General features: G+C 53.8%; 1 protein-coding gene across 3 annotated transcripts; it reads left to right on the top strand.

Annotated features, from left to right (window-relative positions):
- Positions 1 to 739: 739 nt before the first annotated feature.
- PTPRN (protein tyrosine phosphatase receptor type N) lies at positions 740 to 19984 on the top strand. Of its 3 annotated transcripts, none has more exons than XM_043909950.1 (23): positions 740 to 933; positions 2342 to 2392; positions 2653 to 2766; positions 5473 to 5569; positions 6502 to 6763; positions 6845 to 7199; positions 7628 to 7759; positions 8994 to 9028; positions 9695 to 9969; positions 10183 to 10269; positions 10578 to 10657; positions 10852 to 10916; positions 11570 to 11788; positions 12211 to 12411; positions 12512 to 12659; positions 12811 to 12884; positions 13099 to 13176; positions 13299 to 13418; positions 14667 to 14833; positions 18063 to 18116; positions 18775 to 18839; positions 19057 to 19130; positions 19336 to 19984. In XM_043909950.1, the coding sequence occupies exons 1-23, from the start codon at positions 819 to 821 to the stop codon at positions 19405 to 19407; spliced, it is 2940 nt and encodes a 979-aa protein (XP_043765885.1). In that variant the 5' UTR covers positions 740 to 818; the 3' UTR covers positions 19408 to 19984. The 3 variants fall into 3 exon arrangements, with proteins under 3 accessions (XP_043765885.1, XP_043765886.1, XP_043765888.1); XM_043909953.1 differs by having other exon boundaries at positions 795 to 933; positions 2361 to 2392; XM_043909951.1 differs by lacking the exons at positions 2342 to 2392; positions 2653 to 2766.
- Positions 19985 to 20813: the final 829 nt, after the last annotated feature.

The following is a 20813-nucleotide window of genomic DNA, read 5'->3' on the forward strand; positions in this document are numbered from 1 at the left end:
GATCTCCTTGCAGTCCAAGGGACTTTCAAGAGTCTTATCCAACACCACAGTTGAAAAGCATCAATTCTTCGGTGCTCAGCTTTCTTTATAGTCCAACTCTCACATCCATACATGACTACTGGAAAAACCATGGCTTTGACTAGACGGACCTTTGTTGGTCAAGTAATGTCTCTGCCTTTTAATATGCTGTCTAGGTTGGTCATAGCTTTTCTTCCAAGGAGCAAGTGTCTTAATTTCATGGCTGCAGTCACCACCATCTGCAGTGATTTTGGAGCCCCCCAAAATAAAGTCTCTTGCTGTTTCCATTTCCCCCCATCCGTTTGCCATGAAGTCATGGGAGAGGAACTGTTCATTGAGATGCGAAAGAGGACACATTCTGTTCATTTTTATGCTCCACATCTTAAGGTTTATACTACCCGACTCACTCATCCTTCCTGGCCCCCACCCAACGGGAACCCTTCTCGCCAACCCTGAGACTGGGTGATAGAGGCGGTGGCCCTTGGGGAGAAGAATATGTCAAGTTGAGGCCAAGTGAGAATTCTAGAGAGGAACCTACTGTTGGGTGTAGGAGGGCTGGGGTGAGTAGGAGCCCCACGAAGACTGAGCTTTTACGCCACGAATGACGCAAATCGACGCCAGAGCCGGGGGTGGGGATGTCGTCACCAGCCGCCTGGGGTTGGCAGAGTTGCGGCGAGAGGGGCGTGTAGACCCCGCCTCGGTGGGTGGGGAGTGGCAGGCCCCGCCTCGGCCCCGCTGGCAGGCTCTGGCCGGCGTAGCTGCGGCTCTGGCTGCTGGGCTGGAGAGCCGAGCCGGGAAGGATGCGGCTCCCAGGGCGGCCTGGGGGTCCCGGGGGATCGGGGGGTCTCCGGGTGCTCCTCTGTCTGCTGTTGCTGGGCAGCCGCCCGGGAGGCTGCAACGCCATTAGTGCCCACGGTCAGGAGGAAACGGGGGGTGGGGGAGGGTGCCGAGAGCAGAACTCGGTGGGGTGTGCTGGGGGTGTGGAGGGGAGGGAGTGGGAAGTATCACGAAGGTGGGAACCTCGGCTGGAAGGTGTGTGTGGAGTGGGGTCGGGGGATGCCCGGTGAGCGGAGAGAGAAGAGAGGGCATCTGCGAGGAAAGGGGCGTAGGCCTGGAGGTGGGGCTGGGAACCCGGGGGCGGGACCTAAGAGAAGAGGGCTCAGGGCAAGTTTAGGGAGAAGGAATGGGGGTGCGTGTGGGCAGAGGGACCTAGAGACGGGACGCAAGAGAAGGAAGTGTCCCCGAGGCGCCAAAAAGTGGCGGCGCTGAGGGGTGGAGGAGGCGAGGGAAAGAGAGAGAACCGCGATTTCCAGGCAGTAGAAGTCGGGCCCACGAGCTCCGGGGCCAGATTTCCTGGCCAAGCGAAGGGCCAGGGTTTCTCTTCTTTAATGGAGAGGCCAATCGCTGTAATCTGATCTCCGATACGAAGCGGACGGCGGGGGAAGGGGGCCAAAGAGGGTGAAGAGGGAGGGGTCGTCTCCCGCCCCCTCCCCACAGCCAGGCCTGGTGCTGACTCACATCTGAGCGGACGGAGACAGTCAGCGCTGACTCATGGGCAGGGGGAGGGTGGGGGCCGGGGGCGCGTGGGGGAAGGGGCGCAAGCTCGCAGTCTGACGCCCTCCTTCCCCATCCGGCTTGGAGGCCAGGGCAAGGTACTTCCTGTGGCGCTGCGGGTTGGTTAGGGTGGAAGATGAAGGCTGGAATGGCGGAGAGGTCAGGTCCTTTGAAGGCTCCTCACCCTGTCGCCCTTCCCTCCCCCATAACTGCTTCCAGGCAAACCCTCAGAGGCGCAGGGCTCTGAGCTTCAGCACCGCGAACAGCGCCAACAGGGCTAGGGACACGGACTGTAGGGACAGTGTGGAGCCATCCCACCCTTTCCCATGCTAAGCAGAAGTATGCTGGGGTTCCCATCTCTTCTGAGTCCCAGGCCATCATAAGATACTTTTGGAGATATGGGAAGGAAAGTCTCTTTTCCCTCTGAATTTGGACATAAACTACCCCGCAGTAATTCTATCAGAGTAGAAATCTATGATTCTCCACCATCACCACCCCCATGCACCTGAAAGGCTTCTTTTCCCCATTACTCAGTTAAACAAACTGAGGCTTTTAGGGAAAGAATCCAAACTTGCAGATCTTTGAAACCCAAAGCCAGATCCTCCTCTTAAGAAGAGGAGGCCTCTGCCCTCCTCTCCTCCCAGCTTAAAGCCTTCCTTAGAATGAAAGACTGGATCCCACCTGCTTCCCCCTTCCCTAGCCTGTTCATCCATCTGACCACTATGTGCATGGGGGAGTCTGAGCCTCTCTGCTCACCTGTTCTTTACAGGCTGTCTGTTTGATCGCAGACTCTGCTCTCACCTTGAAGTCTGTATTCAGGGTGAGTGAAACCAAACATAGGATTTACAAGTGGGCGGGGGGGGGGGGGAGGGTACACAATGAGAAAGTAGTGTGAGTGTGGGCGGGTGCCTGGAAGTCAGAAGGGGAAATGCACTTGGAGAGAAGAAGGGGGGATGGCCTGGAGGAGCAAAGCTCTCTGAAGCCAAGAGAGGAGATAGAGACAGAGCTGTCTATTTGCAACCTGGACTTTGGAAGGCCTTTTGCCCAAACCCCCTGCTGACACCACTTTTTTGCTCTTAGATGGCTTGTTTGGACAGTGCCAGGTGGGAGTGGGGCAGGCCCGGCCCCTTTTGCAAGTCACATCCCCAGTTCTTCAGCGCTTACAAGGCGTGCTCCGGCAGCTCATGTCCCAAGGTGAGGTCTAGATGCATTGGAGGAGAGAGGCTGTAACTTGGTTGGATGAGATGGGGAAGGGAGGGACCACCTGACTCCAGGTTTTCTCTCATGGAACATTCCTATCACACTCACTGTGCAGCCTCACCTTCCCAGACCTTCCTGGAGACAGGAGTGGGGGTGGAACTCTAGAGATAGGCTGTTCACACTTAGACTCTCTGGAGGAATCCAGAGGAGGCTTCTAGAAGAAGCCACTGGAAGAGGCCAGCATTCATCTCTCTGAGATCAGCCCACTCTCTGGAACTGACTGAGTACTCCAGAGCTGTGAATCCTGGGGTCTTCAGCCAGGAGAACACCCCACTCACTCCATTCATTCAACCATACTTATTGGGTACTTCTATGTGGCAAACATAGTTTTAGGTGCTTGAGATTTATTAAGGGGTGAAATGAAGATCTCTGCCTACTGGAGTTTATATTCAGGAGATGAAGGGAGGGACTACATTATATAAATTAGAAAACATTAGTATGTTAGAAGGGGATAAGAGCCATGGAAAAAAACAATTACAGCAGGATAAAGGGATCAGAAATGGTGAGGTAGGAGGCCATAGTATTAAAATGAGTGGTCAAGATAGATCTTATTGAGGCTATGAAATTTGAATAAATACATCAGGGAAGTGGGGATGTTTTCCAGAAGGTTATCTTAGGAAACAGTGTTTTGGTTGGCCAATGATCTAGAACAAAAGCCCTAAGATAGGAGCATGAGTTTGAGGAACACCATGGAAAACATCTCTACAGAAGGCTGTAGAGGAGTGATGGAGATGCAGAGCAGAAGATGCAGTCAGGTAGGTAATGATATTCTAAGATTTTATAGGAGAATGTGTGGACATTGACTGTACTCTGAGTAAAAGAGGAAAGTATCACAAGGTTTCAGCATAGGGGTGCCTGATATCACTTCTACTTTAAAAGGATCTCTCTTGCTGCTGTGTTGAGAATAGAATGTAGGGAATCAATGGTACACACCAAAACACTAAACATTAAAATATTAACTATGCAGAAGTATCAACTTGGGGAAGGGGGGGAGCTCAGTTTTGATTATACTGAGTTCAAGATATCCACTCAATTAGAATGGAAAGTTGAGTATATAATATTGGGTTTTGAAAGAGAGAGAGAAGTCTGAAGCAGAGATATAAATTTGGAATTCTTTGGCATACAGAGGTAATTAAACCTATGAGGTGGATGAAATAGTCAAAGGATTGAGTCAATATGAAGAAAAGCCCTAAAGAATTCTATTAAGAGGACCAGGAGAAGGAGTGGAATCAACAAGGGAGGCTGAGAAGGGGGAGCCAATGGGGTAGAAGGAGAAACAAGAGTGTTTGGTGTCCTAGAAGCTAAGTGAGAGTGTATCAAGGGGGAAGGAGTGATCAACAGTGTCAAATGATGGTGGTAGCTTAAGTAAGATGAGATTTGAGAACTAACCTTAGATTTAGATATGCAGAAGCCACTGGTGATCTTGATGATAGCAGTTTTAGTAGAATAGTTGTGGGGGTGGGGGGAGGATCCTGAATAGAGGGGGTATGAGGGAATGGGAGGAAAGGAAGTGGATACAGCCAGCAGAAATAACACTTTCAGAGTCTTGCTACAAATAAATGGGGTGACAGTTGGAGGGGAATGTGGGATTCAAGCAGTATTTTTATTATAAGATGGGAGAAATTGCATTGTGTTTGTATGTGAATGGGAATAATTCAGTAGACAACAGGTGAAAATGATGATATAGGAGAAAGGGGAGAATTGTGGGGAAGATGTTCTTGAATAGGTAGCAGGGGATGAAATCTAGTGCCCAAGTGGAGGATTGGCCTTTTATAGAAACACAGATAGTTCATCTAATGTTAATAGGGAAAAAGGTGGTATAGATCCCATGATATGAGTTAAGAGCAGTATGAGTATTAATCCAGAAGCAAGGAAAAAGGAATGGGAGTAGGTGGGACTATAAAGTGGGAGGTTTTCCTTTTAGAATAGATGACTGACTTTTCCTGCAAGCAGCGTTCATGGAGGGAAATGGTCAAATAGGAGATCTGCCCTCAGGATAAGATGATGTTGATGAAGGCTTAAAACAGGTGTATAATGCTTTGGAAGTTTCCAAGCATTTTCAAGTCCCTAATTGCATTTAATCTTTACTACAGACCCATAAAGTATATGTTATTCCCACTTAAACCACCACCACCACCACAAATAAAGAAAACTAAGGTTCAGGATCAATAAAAATAAGATTAATAATAATATTGATGATGATGATGATGATGATAACATTTATTGAATACTCATGATGTGTCAGGTACTATTCTAACCATTTTATATTGTATTTTAATTATCACAACAATTTTAGGAGGTATAACCCCCCATTTTCCAGATGAGAGCACTAAGGCTCAGAGAGGCTCAGCTAAGAACATACAGTTAGTAAGTGGCAGAGGATTTAAACCCAGTCTCACCAGAGGCAGTCTCACTTCTAGATCTGCACCTGGGGGCGGGATTGGGGGGGATGCGGAAAGGACAGCTCAGATCACACACCAGGTCTCTGGACCCCCTCCACTGCCCCTTGGCTCTGCCCAGTTCAGTACACTGCAGGGTAGAGGGTACAGTTTTGATCTGCACTGGCCCCTGTTACTAAGCCCTCAAACTGTTCTAAGCCTGAGGGACAATCTCCATCTCACTCTTTTCTCTCCCTGGAAGGACTATCCTGGCATGATGACCTTACCCAGTATGTGATTTCCCAGGAGATGGAGCGTATCCCCAGGCTTCGCCCCCCAGAGCCTCATCCAAGGGACAGGTAGGCATCATTTGTCATCAGCTCTAGCGTGGCAAGGCTGGTGCATCTGTGGTCCTCCTGAGGGAGAGAGGAAAGTATGTACAGAGAGCAGCAGGCTGAGGCTCTGGAGTGGTCATTTGATATGCTCACATGCCCAACATGAGCTGAGCTCATCCCTGGGCATCTAGCAAAACAAGGGGATTCAAAATTGGGTTTTGGTTTTTTTTTGCTGGATAAAGTATTTTCTTAAAATTTTTATCATAGCATAGTTGATTCACAATGTTAAAGACTGTTTTGAAACATTTGGACATTTGGCATTTTAAAAGAAGCATCAAAGCAGTCATCATGGAACAGATTAGAATTTTGTCAGACTGAGACTGTTTAATGTTCAGTTTTATTATTACGTGGTAGGAGGTACCATCTTCTTATTGTGGCTAGGGGCTCTGAAGGCATCAATCAGGCCCTGTAAAGCAAAGGAAAGTAAATGAGGGGTTGGGGCTCAGAGGATGATACCAGGTGAAGAAGGCAGAGTGGGGTAGGGGGGGACACGGCATTGAATGTTTGGATGTGTACTTGGGGACATGCACACAGGGGAAACGGAGCAAGTTTCAGCCACAGTTCATCTAGAGCAGGTCCCAGCTCCCTTCCCCTGCTCCCCACTGTCCCCTTTTCTGTCCTTAGCCTCATGCTTCATCAGCTCTGCTGCTGTGTTTCAGGGACCCAGGCACGCTTACCAGGGAGGTGATGACCTCTACCCAGGCGTAGACCTCTGGCCCTTCTCCATGCTATTCTCTCCTCTACTGAGGCTACCTCATCTCTTGAGAGATCAGGTTTACTTTAGGCTAAGCCTGCCTGGCCCCCAGCATCTCTGCCTCCTAGATTCTGTACACTCTTGCCCCACACAGCCAACACGCACACGCATACACACACACACACTTTGCTTTCCTCCTCAGATCTGGCTTGGTGCCCAGGAGACCTGGTCCCGCTGGGGAGCTGCTTTTACAGGGCATCCCCACTGGCTCCGCCCCAGCTCCGCAGCACCGGCTTCCTCGACCTTCCGCAGGCGGGGGTGGAGCTGGGGCGGGCTCCCCCCTGTCCCCTTTGCAGGCTGAGCTGCTGCCCCCTCTCTTGGAGCATCTGCTGCTGCCCGCACAGCCCCCGCATCCTGCCCTGAGTTATGAACCTGCCCTGCTGCAGCCCTACCTGTTCCATCAGGTGAGCCCTAGACACCGCCCCCTCCCAACCCCAATCCCCATGCTGACATCTGCTCTTATCCCAATCTCTGGTTTCCCACAGTTTGGCTCCCGCGACGGCTCCCGGGGCTCAGAGAGCTCCCCAGGAATGGTCAATGTGGACCCCCTGCCCAAGGCTGAAGCCCCTGCCTTCCTCAGCCGAACTGCCTCCAAGGCCATGTTTGGGGCTCACCCTGGCCACTCCTATGGGGACCCCCCAGGGCCTCCACCTGCTCAGCTTTTCCAGGAGTCAGAGCTGTTCTACCTGGCCCAGGAGTCACAAGTGCCCAGCAGGGCCAGGGCACCAAGGCTGCCAGAGCCAGGGGGCAGCAGCCGGGCAGGGGACTCCTCGGAGGGCTATGAGGAGGAAGGACTAGAGGGTCATGGGGAGAAGCCTCCCACCCCAGCAGAGCAGCCAGGTAACTGCGGCCTCAGCATCCACTCCATGCCTATGGGGCTGCTTCCTAGGAGGGGAGTGTTGAGGGGGGGGTCTGTCCTGACTATGCATGCACTTGTTAATTTGTCCTTAAAGTCATCTGTACACTCAACTAATGCCTACTGACTACCTGCTCTCTGCCAGGCATAAGTAGGCACTGGGGATACAGTAGCGGGTGGAGCTGACATGCCTTCTCCAGCTAGGGAATCAAGGAGTCCCTACTGGGCCTGAAGTTTGGTCTTGGCACCCGAAGGGCTTTCCCCCAAAGTGTGGACATGGATGGGAAGGGGAAGGCATCAGTGTCCTGGAGTTTGAGAAGTTGCTAAATGTGGGGGTCCCCACCCACCTGCAAACTCATCCCATAAGTTCATCCCGGCACCAGTCCCGAGCCCTGTGTCTGGCTCCCAGCAGATGTGACTCTGCAGAGAGTGGCCGCTGTGCTGGCGGGCTACGGCGTGGAGCTGCATCAGCTGACCCCGGAGCAGCTCTCTACCCTCTCAACCCTGCTGCAGCTGCTGCCCAAGGGTGCCGGACGAAATCCGGGTGAGTGTCAGGGCAGAGAGACTGCCGGCCCCACAGAGGCCTCTTGCCCCACTTCTCAAGGCCACAAGAAACAGTCTAGAGGGGAAGGGCCAAGCTTAGGGGAGAGAGTTGGTTTGAGACCCGGAGTCATTGACAGCCACGGTCAGGAAGCAAGGGGTGAGGTGGTGAGCTGAGGAGTTAAAGCAGGAAAGGACTGGGAGATGGAAGTAATGGGAAAAGAAGCCAATGAGAGTGTGAGCTGGGGATCTGGAGGCACCGGGAAGGCTAGGCAGAAGATGCTGAGGACCTAAGGCAGGCATGGCCATTGCCAAGAAGCCAATGATTGACAGGTAAGAGAGGACTGCGCAAAGAGTAGCTTTGAGGGATGTGGCCAAAAACAGGGAGGAGTTGATCAAGCAATGGTTGCTCAGAAGGTAAAGAGTCTGCCTGCAATGTGGGAGACCCGGGTTCCATCCCTGGGTTGGGAAGATCCCCTGGAGAAGGAAATGGCAACCCCCACTCCAAAATTCTTGCCTGGAAAATCCCGCGGGTGGAGGAGCCTGGTGGGCTACGGTCTGTGGGGGTCACAAAGAATCGAATACAACTGAAGCGACTAAGCATGCATGCATGAAGCAGAAGGGACTTACCAGGTGGCGCTAGTGGTAAAGAACCTGCCTGCCAATGCAGGAGACATGAGACGTGGGTTTGATCTCTGGGTTGGGAAGATCTCCTAGAGGAGGGCACGGCATCCCGCTCCAGAATCCCATGGCTAGAGGATCCTGGCAGGATACAGTTCATTGGGTCACAAAGAGGTGAATACAACTGAAGTAATTGAGCCCATGATGCAGAAGTCCAGAAGCATGGGGCTTCCCAGGTGGTACCATGGTAAAGAATCCACCTGCCAATGCAGGAGAAACAAGAGAAGTGGGTTCAATCCCTGGGTCAGGAAGATATCCTGGAGAAGGGCATGGAAACCCAGTCCAGTATTCTTGCTTGGAGAATCCCATGGACAGAGGAGCCTGGTAGGCTACAGTCCCTGTGGTCACAAGGAGTCAGACACGACTGAGGGACTAACATACCCAGAGGCATACGGCCATGCTTAGGATGAACCCAACAACAGCCTTGGTTACTAACTGCGGGGAGAGCCCATGGCAGATGTCACAGACTCCGAGCTACCAGCCTTTTCTCCTACCTGCATTGTGTGGACCTTGGCCTTGGCCCTTTGCCCAGAGTCTTCTTTTTCCTGTCTCTACAGGAGGGGTTGTAAACGTTGGAGCTGACATCAAGAAAGTGAGTTTGCAACACCTCCCTGACCCATAAGGCAGCAAACGCCCTTAGCTGAAATCTAAATCTCAGGTTCAGGACCCAGAATCTGTATTCTCTGACCCTTCAACAGAGGTCCAGAGGCTGCAAGACATTGTTTAAAGTCTCACCTCAGGCTGAAGGCAGAGCTGGGACTGGAAGCAAGAATTCTTGATTCACTGCTTTTTTCACTGGTGTCAGACCACGCTGAAATAAGATCCTTAGGCGAAGGGAGGGACGGGGGCAGGCAGGCTCCTGACCGCCCTATAGCTTGAGGCACTCTGTCTGTTTCAGACGTTGGATTTCTAAGATTGTGTGGCTAAACAAAGTCGAAAAAGCACTGCCTGCCTGTTCATCTCCTCCTATAACTCTAGCTTTCCTCACTCTGGAGTTTTTCCCCAGTCCAGCCCCATCCTGTCGATTATTCCTTATCATGAATAGTCACTCATTCAGCCCTTTATTCATTCATTCATTCATCCACTTGGTTCACTTTCCTGGATGCCCTCTCGGTATCCAATGCTGACCTGGGCCTGGGGATAGAAAGAGAAACAAGTCATAAGCACCCCTATGGGAGCTCAGGATCCAGATTGTAGACCCCCTCTCCCTAATCCTTTCACTGTTAGAGACCCTACCTCTATCCTCTCTTCTAAACAGACAATGGAGAAGCAGGTTCAGGGCGTAGACCCAGCGGAGCCTCCGCCCCCGACGCCTTCCCTGCCTGGATCCCCCACTGGCAGTTCCACCTCCCACAAAGCCCAGAAGGAGCTGAGCGCCGGATCCTCTGAGTCCACCAAAGCTGCTGGCCCCCCCGCCACGCCAGTCCTGGTAGAGAAGAAAAGCCCACTGGGCCAGAGCCAGCCCACCGCGGCGGGGCAGCCCTCCGCTCGGCCATCAGCAGAGGAATACGGCTACATTGTCACCGACCAGAAGTAAGGGCTCCTACGTGGGGCAGCCTCTTGGTCCCTTGGGGGTTGGGCTGGCCTGCCTGGCCAGAAGCAAAGAGCAGAAGTGCAGATGTGAAGTAGATGGGGCAGGGGGTACTGCTCTGCACCCCTGGATGTCTCGGCACCCTTGGAGGGTGTTTCAAGAAAGTGGCCAAGAGGGTCCCCACTTTCCTTCCTCTACCGGCTCCACAACTCCAGGCCCCTGAGTCTGGCTGCAGGAGTGAGGCTGCTGGAGATCCTGGCTGAGCACGCGCACATGTCGTCGGGCAGCTTCATCAACATCAGGTGGGGCTCTATCTGGCTGGGGCAGCAGGTAGCTTGAAGAGGGTGAGGCCTGGGGGGCTCAGGGGAGGAGGGAAAGACAAACTCCGGGTAAGAGGCAGAGGTTAGGTCACAGATGTTTCCAGCTGCATTGAAGGTACAGCCACACTTGGCCTTGCTGCTGGCCTGTCCAGTATCTTCCCTCCTGAAACACCCCTGTATGGCAAGGGTTTCAGCCCCATCCTCTAATAGGGAGAGGGCCAGAGAGGATCTCTCATTTTGAATCTGGGGTCTGTGATGGGTGAGGCAGTAATATACCTCCTATTCGGCAGTGTCGTAGGACCAGCCCTCACCTTCCGCATCCGGCACAATGAACAGAACCTGTCTTTGGCCGATGTGACCCAGCAAGCCGGTAAATACTTCTTGGCCCCAGCCTTGGTTGTATAGACCCAGGCCGGTGGCTGATGCTCTCCTTGAAATATTCCCAGACTCGGGAATATTCCCAGACCCAGACCATATGGGCCCGGCCTGCCACGGGGCATTGCATGGCATGGGGTGGAGACCGTATGGGGGCTGGAGAAGATCTGACCTCCGTCCTCTCTGCAGAGTTGGTGAAGTCTGAACTGGAAGCACAGACAGGGCTCCAGATCTTGCAGACAGGAGTGGGACAGGTATGAGATAACCGAAGAATCAGTCACAGTCCCCTTTGGCTGATGCTGCCCACCAGAAATGAAGGCAGTCTTGGCAGAACAAGAGCTGAAATACTCCACCTTTGCTGAAGCAGCCCTCCTCCATGCAGTTTTCTTTCTGACCAGCAGATGGCCCCAGTGGCTCCAGCTCCCCGCAGGATCAGCCTTCTGTAGGCAGCCAGCTCACCTGGAAGAACAACCTGAGATGGCCCTAGCCGTCCATAGATGTGCTAGAGCAAAGTCTCAAATTTCAAGGGAAAACATTACACAGAAAGGACTTTGAACTCAAAATATGCTTCTGTTACGCATCCAACACTGATGCCTCATGTTCTACTATTTGACTTCCTGGGTCTCTATACTTCTCTACATCCATTTTTAAATGCAAAAACTCCTAGGGAGAGTCACCCCCTAAGTCTCTGGCAGTACAATGTGGTTGAGTTGGTCCCATGGGGATTGAGAAAGAAGGATCTTGGGTCTATATGAGTCCCTCTGCCTGTACCACCATGCCACTGCCTCTCAGCTTTTCCCCAGGAGACATCCTAGCAGGGAGTGGGGTGTGGGACAGGGGTGAGGAGCAGCTCCTAAGTCTCCCCCCACCACCACTGCCCCCCTTGATTCTAACCTTGTTCCCACAGAGGGAGGAGGCAGCCGCCGTCCTTCCCCGACCGGCCCACAGCGCTTCTCCCATGCGGTCCGTGCTCCTTACTCTGGTGGCCCTGGCGGGGGTGGCTGGGCTGCTCGTGGCCCTGGCAGTGGCTCTGTGTGTGCGGCAGCATGGGCGACAGCGGGACAAGGAGCGCCTGGCCGCCCTGGGGCCCGAGGGGGCCCATGGTGACACCACCTTTGAGTACCAGGTGTGCATCCCCAGAAGCTCGTTGATGCAAGGGGATGGAAGGGGCTCAGGAGTCTGGGTCTCCTGTAAGATGAGGGCAGGGAGTTGGATATCCAGGCAGGGGCTGGAGAAGCCCCAGCAGGGGTGTCGTGGGGGCATTTTGAATGGATGGGAATTGAGAACAGGTGGTTCCTGAAGTTCTCCCCAATACCACCATTCAGGGGGTTCTGGATTCTGCTCTGTAATATCTGAGGTTGTCATGGGCCACACCCAAGCAGAACAGCCCTGGCAAGGATGAGACCCAGGGCAGAAGACCCCACCCCAGAGGAGACAGGTTTCATTCAAAAGCAATCCAGGACCATCCTAAGGACTCTGTTGAACTGAGTCCAGGACTCTGCTGAAAAGGCTTCAGGAGAACATGGATCCCACCCTGTCCTTCTGCAGGATCTATGCCGCCAGCACATGGCCACAAAGTCCCTGTTCAACCGCGCGGAGGGTCCGCCCGAGCCTTCTCGGGTGAGCAGCGTGTCCTCACAGTTCAGCGATGCCGCCCAGGCCAGCCCCAGCTCCCACAGCAGCACCCCGTCCTGGTGTGAGGAGCCCGCCCAAGCCAACATGGACATCTCCACAGGACACATGATTCTGGTCAGGATGGGGCGTGGGCCCAGAGGCGGGGAGGGGACCGGGTGGTGGGAGGGGCAGGGCTGGCAGCGGGGGCCGGCGCCAGGCTGTGGTGTCCCTGCAGGCCTACATGGAGGACCACCTCCGGAACAGGGACCGCCTGGCCAAGGAGTGGCAGGCCCTGTGTGCCTACCAGGCGGAGCCCAACACCTGTGCCACCGCCCAGGGCGAGGGCAACATCAAAAAGAACCGCCACCCTGACTTCCTACCCTGTGAGTGAGTCCTGCTGGCCCAGCTTTCCGTCTGCTGGGAGTCTGGAGGGCTTGGGGTAGGGGCTGGGCTCCTGGTTCAGGCTGAGTGGCAGAAGTGCCAGGACCCCAGTGACCAGAGGGGTTTCTGGGGTGGGGTGTGGGGTCTGTGCAGATGACCATGCTCGCATCAAGCTGAAGGTGGAGAGCAGCCCTTCTCGGAGCGATTACATCAATGCCAGCCCCATTGTGAGTGGCTCCCATCTCCTCCCCCATTTTCATCCTGCCCCCACAGACTCCATTTCCCGCTCCCCAGTGCCCTGGAATTGTGGGCCTGATATCCGGCATGGAAACGGGAGTTCTGAGGCTCCCCCAGACCCTGGCCTGTTCTCTTTGACCAGACCTCTCCATAATGGCATTTCCTATTCTGGTTCACACCATGATGTATTTTCCCTGCCCCCAGATTGAGCACGACCCTCGGATGCCAGCCTACATAGCCACACAGGGCCCGCTGTCGCATACCATTGCAGACTTCTGGCAGGTGGGCTTTTGGAGGGAGGGTGTCTCCAGGGACCGGGGGCCCTTGTGGGCAGCCAGGGCCAACCAGGTCCCAGGGAGGTTAGAATGGAGCTTACCTGGGTGCTGGACATCATCTGTCCCTAGATGGTGTGGGAGAGCGGCTGCACTGTCATCGTCATGCTGACCCCGCTGGTGGAGGATGGTGTCAAGCAGTGTGATCGCTACTGGCCGGACGAGGGTTCCTCCCTCTACCACGTATATGAGGTCAGCAGAACCCCACGGCCAGGAGACAATGGGGGTGGGGAAAGTGGACGGTGCACCATTCATACACGTGCAACTATATGTGTATATGAACATCCAGGTACTACACATATTCACACATGCTGTGCTGTGCTGTGCTTACTCACTCAGTTGTGTCCAACTCTTTGAGACCCCATGGACTGTAGCCCGCCAGGCTCCTCTGTCCATGGGATCCTCCAGGCAAGAATACTGGAGTGAGTTGCCATGCCCTTCTCCAGGGGATCTTCCCAACCCAGGAATTGAACCCAGGTCTCCCACATTGCAGGTGGATTCTTTACCGTCTGAGCCACCAGGAAAGCATTCACATACATATACATATGCATATACATGTGTGTATGTTTGTGTCCAGTCTAGGGCTGAAAAGCACTTGTAGGGACCTATGATGAAAGGTACAGATATAAAACTGTAAAACCACCGAAACTAAGGTAAAAAGCTAGGAGCCAGGAGTACAGTTTTGAGACAGGGAAGATAAGTATACTCAAAGACCAAGACTTAGTCCTACTTTTATTGAGTCTAGTTTAGATCTGAGTTTCCTGGAGGCCAAAGCAAAGAAGGAAATGCTGCCAATCACATATGTTGCTTATGAAAAATAGAAAAAAACTGGGGTGTCTGGGAAGAGACAAAGTAGAGGAAGGAGAAACATTCCTGACCAATGGGAAGTGACCCCCCCTCCCATAAAACAAGAGATGTTATTTGCACAACAGAAGCTTCTTATCTCTAAATGAGCTCTTGGATAACAAATTTTCAGCATTAGATGAGCACGCAATACTTTTTCTTTTTCTTTTAAGTTTCAAAAATTGGTCCTGCTTGGGGTTAAAGAAAAAAAAATCAAATGAAAATACAGAATTTTATCAAGGTTTATGGTGTGTGTGTAGCACAGACACTTTGCTAGTCTCTGCGCAAAAGAGGAAGGAGAAACTGATTTCAGGAAGCACACAGGACCTCCTGGAGGGTCCAGTGGTTAAGAATCTGAGCTGCCACTGCAGGGAGTGTGGGTTCGAACCCTAGTCGGGGAGCTAAGAGCCCGCTATGCGGCCAAAAAGACTAGTTGTGTCTAGATGGAAAAGCCACCAGTTGTCCTGAGCAGACCATAAGTGATACAGACGGCTAGGGTTCTTGGGGATAGTTGGGTGAGCTTCCCAACTGGCCTGGGAGGCCGGGAGGATTTGGAGAGGCCCTGCCACGCTCAGGCCTGCGCCCCCACCCTCGCAGGTGAACCTGGTGTCGGAGCACATTTGGTGTGAGGACTTCCTGGTGCGGAGCTTCTACCTGAAGAACGTGCAGACCCAGGAGACGCGCACGCTCACGCAGTTCCACTTCCTCAGCTGGCCGGCAGAGGGCACCCCGGCCTCCACCCGGCCCCTCCTGGACTTCCGCAGGTGAGCGAGCGCCCCTGGGCGGTGGGGCAGCCCGAGGAAGGCTCCGGGAAGCCCGGGAGAGAGCAACCCAGGAGCAAGGGGGCCGGGAGCCGGGCTCTGGCGTCTCCCCGCAGCCCATCAGCTCCTCCTGGGGCCCCAGGTCAGGAGAGGCAGGCCCTCTCGCCCGACCTGGAGCCTCAGCTTCTGGTCCGCTGGTGCCCCCTTATAGACACCCCCAAACCAGGACTGACTCTGACCTCCTGGCGTCCCCTTCCGGACACCCCCCTCCCCCCAAAACCAGGACTGACGTTCTGTCTCGCTGTGCCCATCCGTCCACTGCTGTGGTCCAGCTCCTGACTGCTCGCTCTCTCTGCTGGCTGGCTGCCTCTTCCCTCTCTCTTGCCCTCTTTTTCTATCTCCCATTCTTTCTCCATAACCTTCTTCTCCCCACCCCCTATACCATGAAAGGCTCATCTTATTTCTAACCCCCTCCTCTCCCCTCTCCTTCTCCTTGATCCTTGCTGTCTATTTCCTCCTGTCCTGCGTTTCCTGGTGTCCTCTACGTCTGCTGTCCCCTTGCTTTCTCTCACTCCCCCCTGCCTCCCCTCTTCTTTACCCTGTGTCTCTTTGCCTCTGTTTTTATTTCTTTCCCTCTTTCCCTCCCTTCCTTCCCGCTTTTTCTCCCCCACCCTCCCTCTCGCCCTCAGCTCTCTCTCCATCATTCTGTCTCACAGTCTGTCTCACTCCCCCACTCCAGCCACATTTCCCCGCTCTGTACCTCTCCCTGTTCCATCTCTTAGCTGTTTCCTCCACCTCCCTCCCATCTCTGCCTATTTACTCTGTCTCTCTCTGTCTCTGTCTCCCCCCTCCTCTCTTTCTCTACATGTCTCTGTCTCTGTTGCTCTGTCTGTCTCCCCTCTCTGTCTCCTCCCTCTTCTCTCTCTCTCTCTCACGGCTGCCAGCGTCATTTTTGTGATCTGCAGCTAGTATTCTCACTCCAGTTGCATAGTCACAAAAGTGATCACTGGCAGGTGTGGCCGCTGCACGGATGGGACATGAGGACCTGTGGCCCAGGGACCAGCCGGAAGGGCGCTGGGAGAGCTGGGGGGCTGCGGAGACTCAGGGAAGGGACAAATACTATCAATGGGGGGGGGGTGTGGGGAATCTCTAGACTCCTGGGGACTCACAGAACCAGGTGGGGGCTGGGACAGGAAACCGACAGGGGGACTTGCCCTCTTCAGATGCTGAAACCATGTCCAGGCCTCCAGAGCACCCTGCCTTCCCTCCACAGATAGGTGGTGAGAAGCCTGCTGCCGTGGCAGGGACCTCACCCACACTGCAGCTTCCTCCTGCTTCTCTGCCCCTTGCCAGGCCGGTCTGAGGTCTCTAGGTGCTGGGCAGAAAGCAGAGGAGCAGAACTGGGGTGGGAACCTGGGGGTAGTTTCTGAGCCTCAGACAATGGTTTCTAACTGGGGTCCATGCAAGCTGAAGTACAGGCTTCTCGAAGGCACCATCAAGGGTATCAGGGGTATTTTTTGTTTTCCATATTTAAAAATATTTATAAAATGAGTGCATGGACCTATTTTAAGGCTGCACAGGTAAGTGAAAAGGTTATATTTCTTTGCTTCAGGCTGGAATTATGTAAACTCAATTGGCATTAGACACCCAGAACAAATTAATTGCTGCTTAATAAATACTGTTTTGGTGAAGGTCCATCAGAGGGAAGGCAAAATAAATTTTTAATCTTAGAAAATGACTCTGATCAAGTTCCTTGACCTGCATCTGTTTCTTACCTGTGAAATGAGATTGATGACCCATACCTTAAGGGATTGTTACAAAAGCCAACAGCATGAAATCTATAAAATCTACTTTAAGTGCCAGGCACATAGCAAAGGTAAAAGTGAAAGTCGCTCAGTCGTGTCCAACTCTTTGTGACCCCCTGGACTATGCAGTCCATAGAATTCTCCAGGCCAGAATACTGGAGTGGGTAGCCTTTCCCTTCTCCAAGGGATCTTCCCATCTCAGGGATAGAATCCAGGTCTCCTGCATTGCAGGTGGATTCTTTACCAGCTGAGCTACCCGGGAAGCCTCAACACATAGCAAAGGCTCTGTTAATTCTAAGTACTATTTGTTGTCATTATTTTTAACTGACTGGGGGCCACCGTGACAACTTCTGTTCAACCCCAGCCCTGATCTACCAGCCGATATGCTGAGGAATCATGTGGACTCCTAGAAAACCATTCAAAGTCACCTGGCCCCAGCAAGCCTGGGGGTACCAGACTAGGGAACCACTAAGTTCCAAGCTCCTCTGAAATGCTCTAATAACCCCTCAGAAGGTTCTCCCTCGCCCTTGTCCTTTGGGAGTATCAGGAGTCTGCAAGTGACTCTCAAATCAGGAATGTCGTAAGGAACAAGAGCAGGTTAGACTGGGCCACGAAAGAGGGAGAGCCCACCTGCTCCTTGCTGAGCTGCTGTCCAAGAAGCAGAGTCTGAGGTCCAGGTGGACCCACAGTCTGAATATGACCCAGTCACAGAGCACCTGTGCTGGGGTAAGACTTATCCAGGGAGACAGTGGGCAGCAGCATTTTCAGAGCTGAGGGGTTGTCATCCCCTTGATAGCAGAACTCTGCACCCAGGGCTACAACCAGATCTCACTGCTGGTGAGGACCACAAGGAGCCTGGGTGGGGAGGGGAACACCCAGGGGCAGAGCAATGGTGTGCTCTGACACCCTTGAAGTCACCAGAACACCTATCCTCCCTGAACTTCAGGCAGGGGAGACTGTTAATATTATGGCGTATTATCTTTAATAGTGCCAACATTTAATGAGCACCTACTGTGTGCTGGATTTAGCACTTAGTCCTTTACATGGATTATCTCATAATGCACATAATAAGAACTCTAAGAAGGAGGTTACTATTACTATCATCCCCATTTTACAGGTAAGAAAACTGAGGCTTGAAAGGTTTTTATTGGTTGATCTGATTTATCAGGTTTTATCTGATAAATCAGAACAACTGATTTATCAGTTGTTCCAGGTGTAGAGCCTAGGCCCGTAGTGACAAGGCAAGCCCAGTCCCCCCACACCATCTCTGGTTCTTGGCCTCCAGCCCCGATTCCTCCGTCCAGCCCTCTTCCCTCCTCGGCCCTGAGCAGGTGGGGAGAAAAGGAAGACAGGCCCACAGGTGTGTTTCTCAGTTCCCCTTTCCCTCTGCGGGTGCCCCCTGGCCTCATGACCATTTCTTGTTGCAGGAAGGTGAACAAGTGCTACCGGGGCCGCTCCTGCCCCATCATTGTGCACTGCAGGTGCGTACAGGGTTGGAGGGGGGTGGGGGGGATGGATGGGGGCAGGCCAGGCCCAAGCCAGAGGGCCCTGAAGGGGGCACATTCCTGGTTCCCGCCCCCTCTCTGGTCCTGCTCTCTGTGAGCATCTCCCAAGCACGCTGCTTGCCTATCCCCTTGATACCAGCAAACAACAGCCCATGGGCCAAATTCAGCACACCATCTATTTTCTTAATGGCCCATGAGCTAAGAATGACGTTCCCATTTTTAAATAGTTGAAGGAAAAAAAAAAAGAACACATGACAGAGGCTATATGTGGCCCACAAAGTTGGAAATATTTACCATCTTGCCATTTACATAAGACGTTGGCTGAAGGAAAGCCTGGCCAGTGACTGGAAATGGCTATTGCCATTCCCTCTCACTGCCTCCACCTCGGGGTGGAGCCAGGGCTCTCCTTTTCAGTTGACTCACTGCCCAAGAGACACCCCAGGAGTCACAGGCTCCCCACTCAAGGCCCAATTCCCAGGACCCAGGAGCTATGACCCCATCCCTCATCCTTGGCTCACTCATGCCCTCCAACCCCGCAGCTAACCCTCACGGCTCCACCCCAAGCCTCCATGTCCCCGCCCCTCCCCCTTCCTGCTGGGTCCCCAGCTCAGCCTGTCACCATCTCCTCCTGCAGCGACGGTGCCGGGAGGACGGGCACCTACATCCTCATCGACATGGTCCTGAACCGCATGGCCAAAGGTGAGGCCCCCTCCCGGCCACGGCCCCAGCCCAGCCCCAGATTAGAGTCTCCCCAGCCCCTGGGGTCACAGGAGTTCGTGGAGGGCAGGTCGCCACACCCCCAGGCTTTATCCAGTCCTCTGAGCCTCCCATCCCAAGATGCCCCAGGTTTTCTGGGACCTACCCTCCTCTGGACACCCTCTGAGCATCTCTGTGTCCCCACACCCCTCCCCGCCAGGAGTGAAGGAGATTGACATCGCTGCCACCCTGGAGCATGTCCGTGACCAGCGGCCTGGCCTTGTTCGCTCGAAGGTGACTGTTTCACTCTACACCCACCCTAGCCACGACCTTTCCCCAGGGAAAGTGGCAGCGGCCTGCCTCTCCTGCCTGCCTCCAAATCTCCCCCAGGAGGGCTCCCTTCTTCTCCCCCAAGTGGCCGCCCCAAAGCCGCCCCCATCCCAGGGCAGGAGCAGAGGCCGGGCCTCCCCATGACCCTCCTCCCTCTGCCCTTCCCCAGGACCAGTTTGAGTTTGCCCTGACAGCTGTGGCGGAGGAGGTAAATGCCATCCTCAAGGCCTTGCCCCAGTGAGACCCCTGGGGCCCCTCGGCGGGCAGCCCGGCCTCCACTCCCTCCTTGCCTGTGTGAGCATCTATCTGCGCACTCGCTCTCACCACCACACCCGCCACCTCGGCCCCTCCTGGGCGTGTGCAGCCCTTCCAAGAGGAGTGTGTAAGGAAGGGGAAGCCAGAGGGGGCATACAGGAACCCCGGGTGTCCCCTGGGGGAGCTGGCAGCCGGTCAGGAGAGGAAAGTCATGGGTACCAAATTCTACCCACAGTCTCCTCCTGTCCAAGTTCCCTGACCCCCATTTCCCGCCACTCTGGATGCTCCTAATATGTCTGTGTGGACACCCTCCGCCCTCCAGTGGGGCTAGAATGGGACAGAGGGGCCACCATGCCCAGACTGTCCTGCTCTCCTAGCCCCTGCTGCCCGCTGTCCTGCCTCCACAACTCACACTGTGGCCCTTGCCCCTCCTGCCCCCTCCCCTCACCCTTCCGCCACGTGCCACTCAACTCGCTCCCCCGGCACAAGAGAACATTTCTGGAAAAATCTACTTTTGTATCAAAAATGTGAATAAAGTTAGTGTGTCGTGTGTGCAGCTGCAACCAGACCTCCTACGCGTTTCTCTGCTCTGCTTCCAGGCTTCAGCCCCAGCCTCAGCCTGGAGCGGGCCCCGCTGCTTTCTCAGATGTGGACAATTATGGGAGAGCCGAGCTGTGGGGTCAGGCTCTCCAAGGCGTCCATGGGAGCAAATGACAATCGGGCAGTGGTTTTTCATGCTGCACTTCCTATGAGTCTGATAGTCTCCAAGGTGCTTGACAACCATTAACTGGTTTAATCTTCAGGACTCGCTTCCAGTTATTAGCCCCATTTTACAGACAGAGAGACTGCACAGAACTTGCCTGAGGTACCACAACTAGTTAAGTGGTGGAGTTGGGATTCCAACACAGACATGCTTGGCCTCTTTGCTGCATCTCCTCTTAGTTCTCGGGCAGCAGCTTCGCACCCTTCAGCCTCAAGAATAATATACGTCACGCAGGATGGAAGTTAGGACTAAACGAGGTGATACAGGCCAAGTGCTCGCCACACCTTCAGCAGAAGTAGCTAAACTCTGGTAATGACTCACAGACCAGGCCTGTGAGACGTCACAACATTCATTCACCTGGGGGCAAAGGGCACTTTCTCCCCACTCCCCCAGAATGCCCCCACCCTGTGTGGCCTCAGAGGAGACTCCATCCACACGTCATGTGGCGTCCTGGGACAACAGTGGTACACATAGAAATGAGGCAGAAAGAGCCTTGAGCCTGGAGCTACTCAGGAATTAATTAGGGTCACCTTGCGAAACTCCAATACTTTGGCCACCTGATGCGAAGAATTGACTCATTGGAAAAGACCCTGATGCTGGGAGGGATTGGGGGCGGGAGGAGAAGGGGA

The sequence above is a fragment of the Cervus elaphus genome, chromosome 8 (assembly GCF_910594005.1).
Source record: "Cervus elaphus chromosome 8, mCerEla1.1, whole genome shotgun sequence".
Classification (NCBI taxonomy): Eukaryota; Metazoa; Chordata; class Mammalia; order Artiodactyla; family Cervidae; genus Cervus; species Cervus elaphus.

Excerpts from the sequence above, each read along its gene's own strand:
- PTPRN (XM_043909950.1), top strand. The coding sequence starts at position 819 with ATGCGGCTCCCAGGGCGGCCTGGGGGTCCCGGGGGATCGGGGGGTCTC. Across the intron at positions 934-2,341 it reads CAACGCCATTAGTGCCCACG|GCTGTCTGTTTGATCGCAGA; the intron begins GTCAGGAGGAAA and ends TGTTCTTTACAG. Across the intron at positions 9,970-10,182 it reads TACATTGTCACCGACCAGAA|GCCCCTGAGTCTGGCTGCAG; the intron begins GTAAGGGCTCCT and ends CCACAACTCCAG.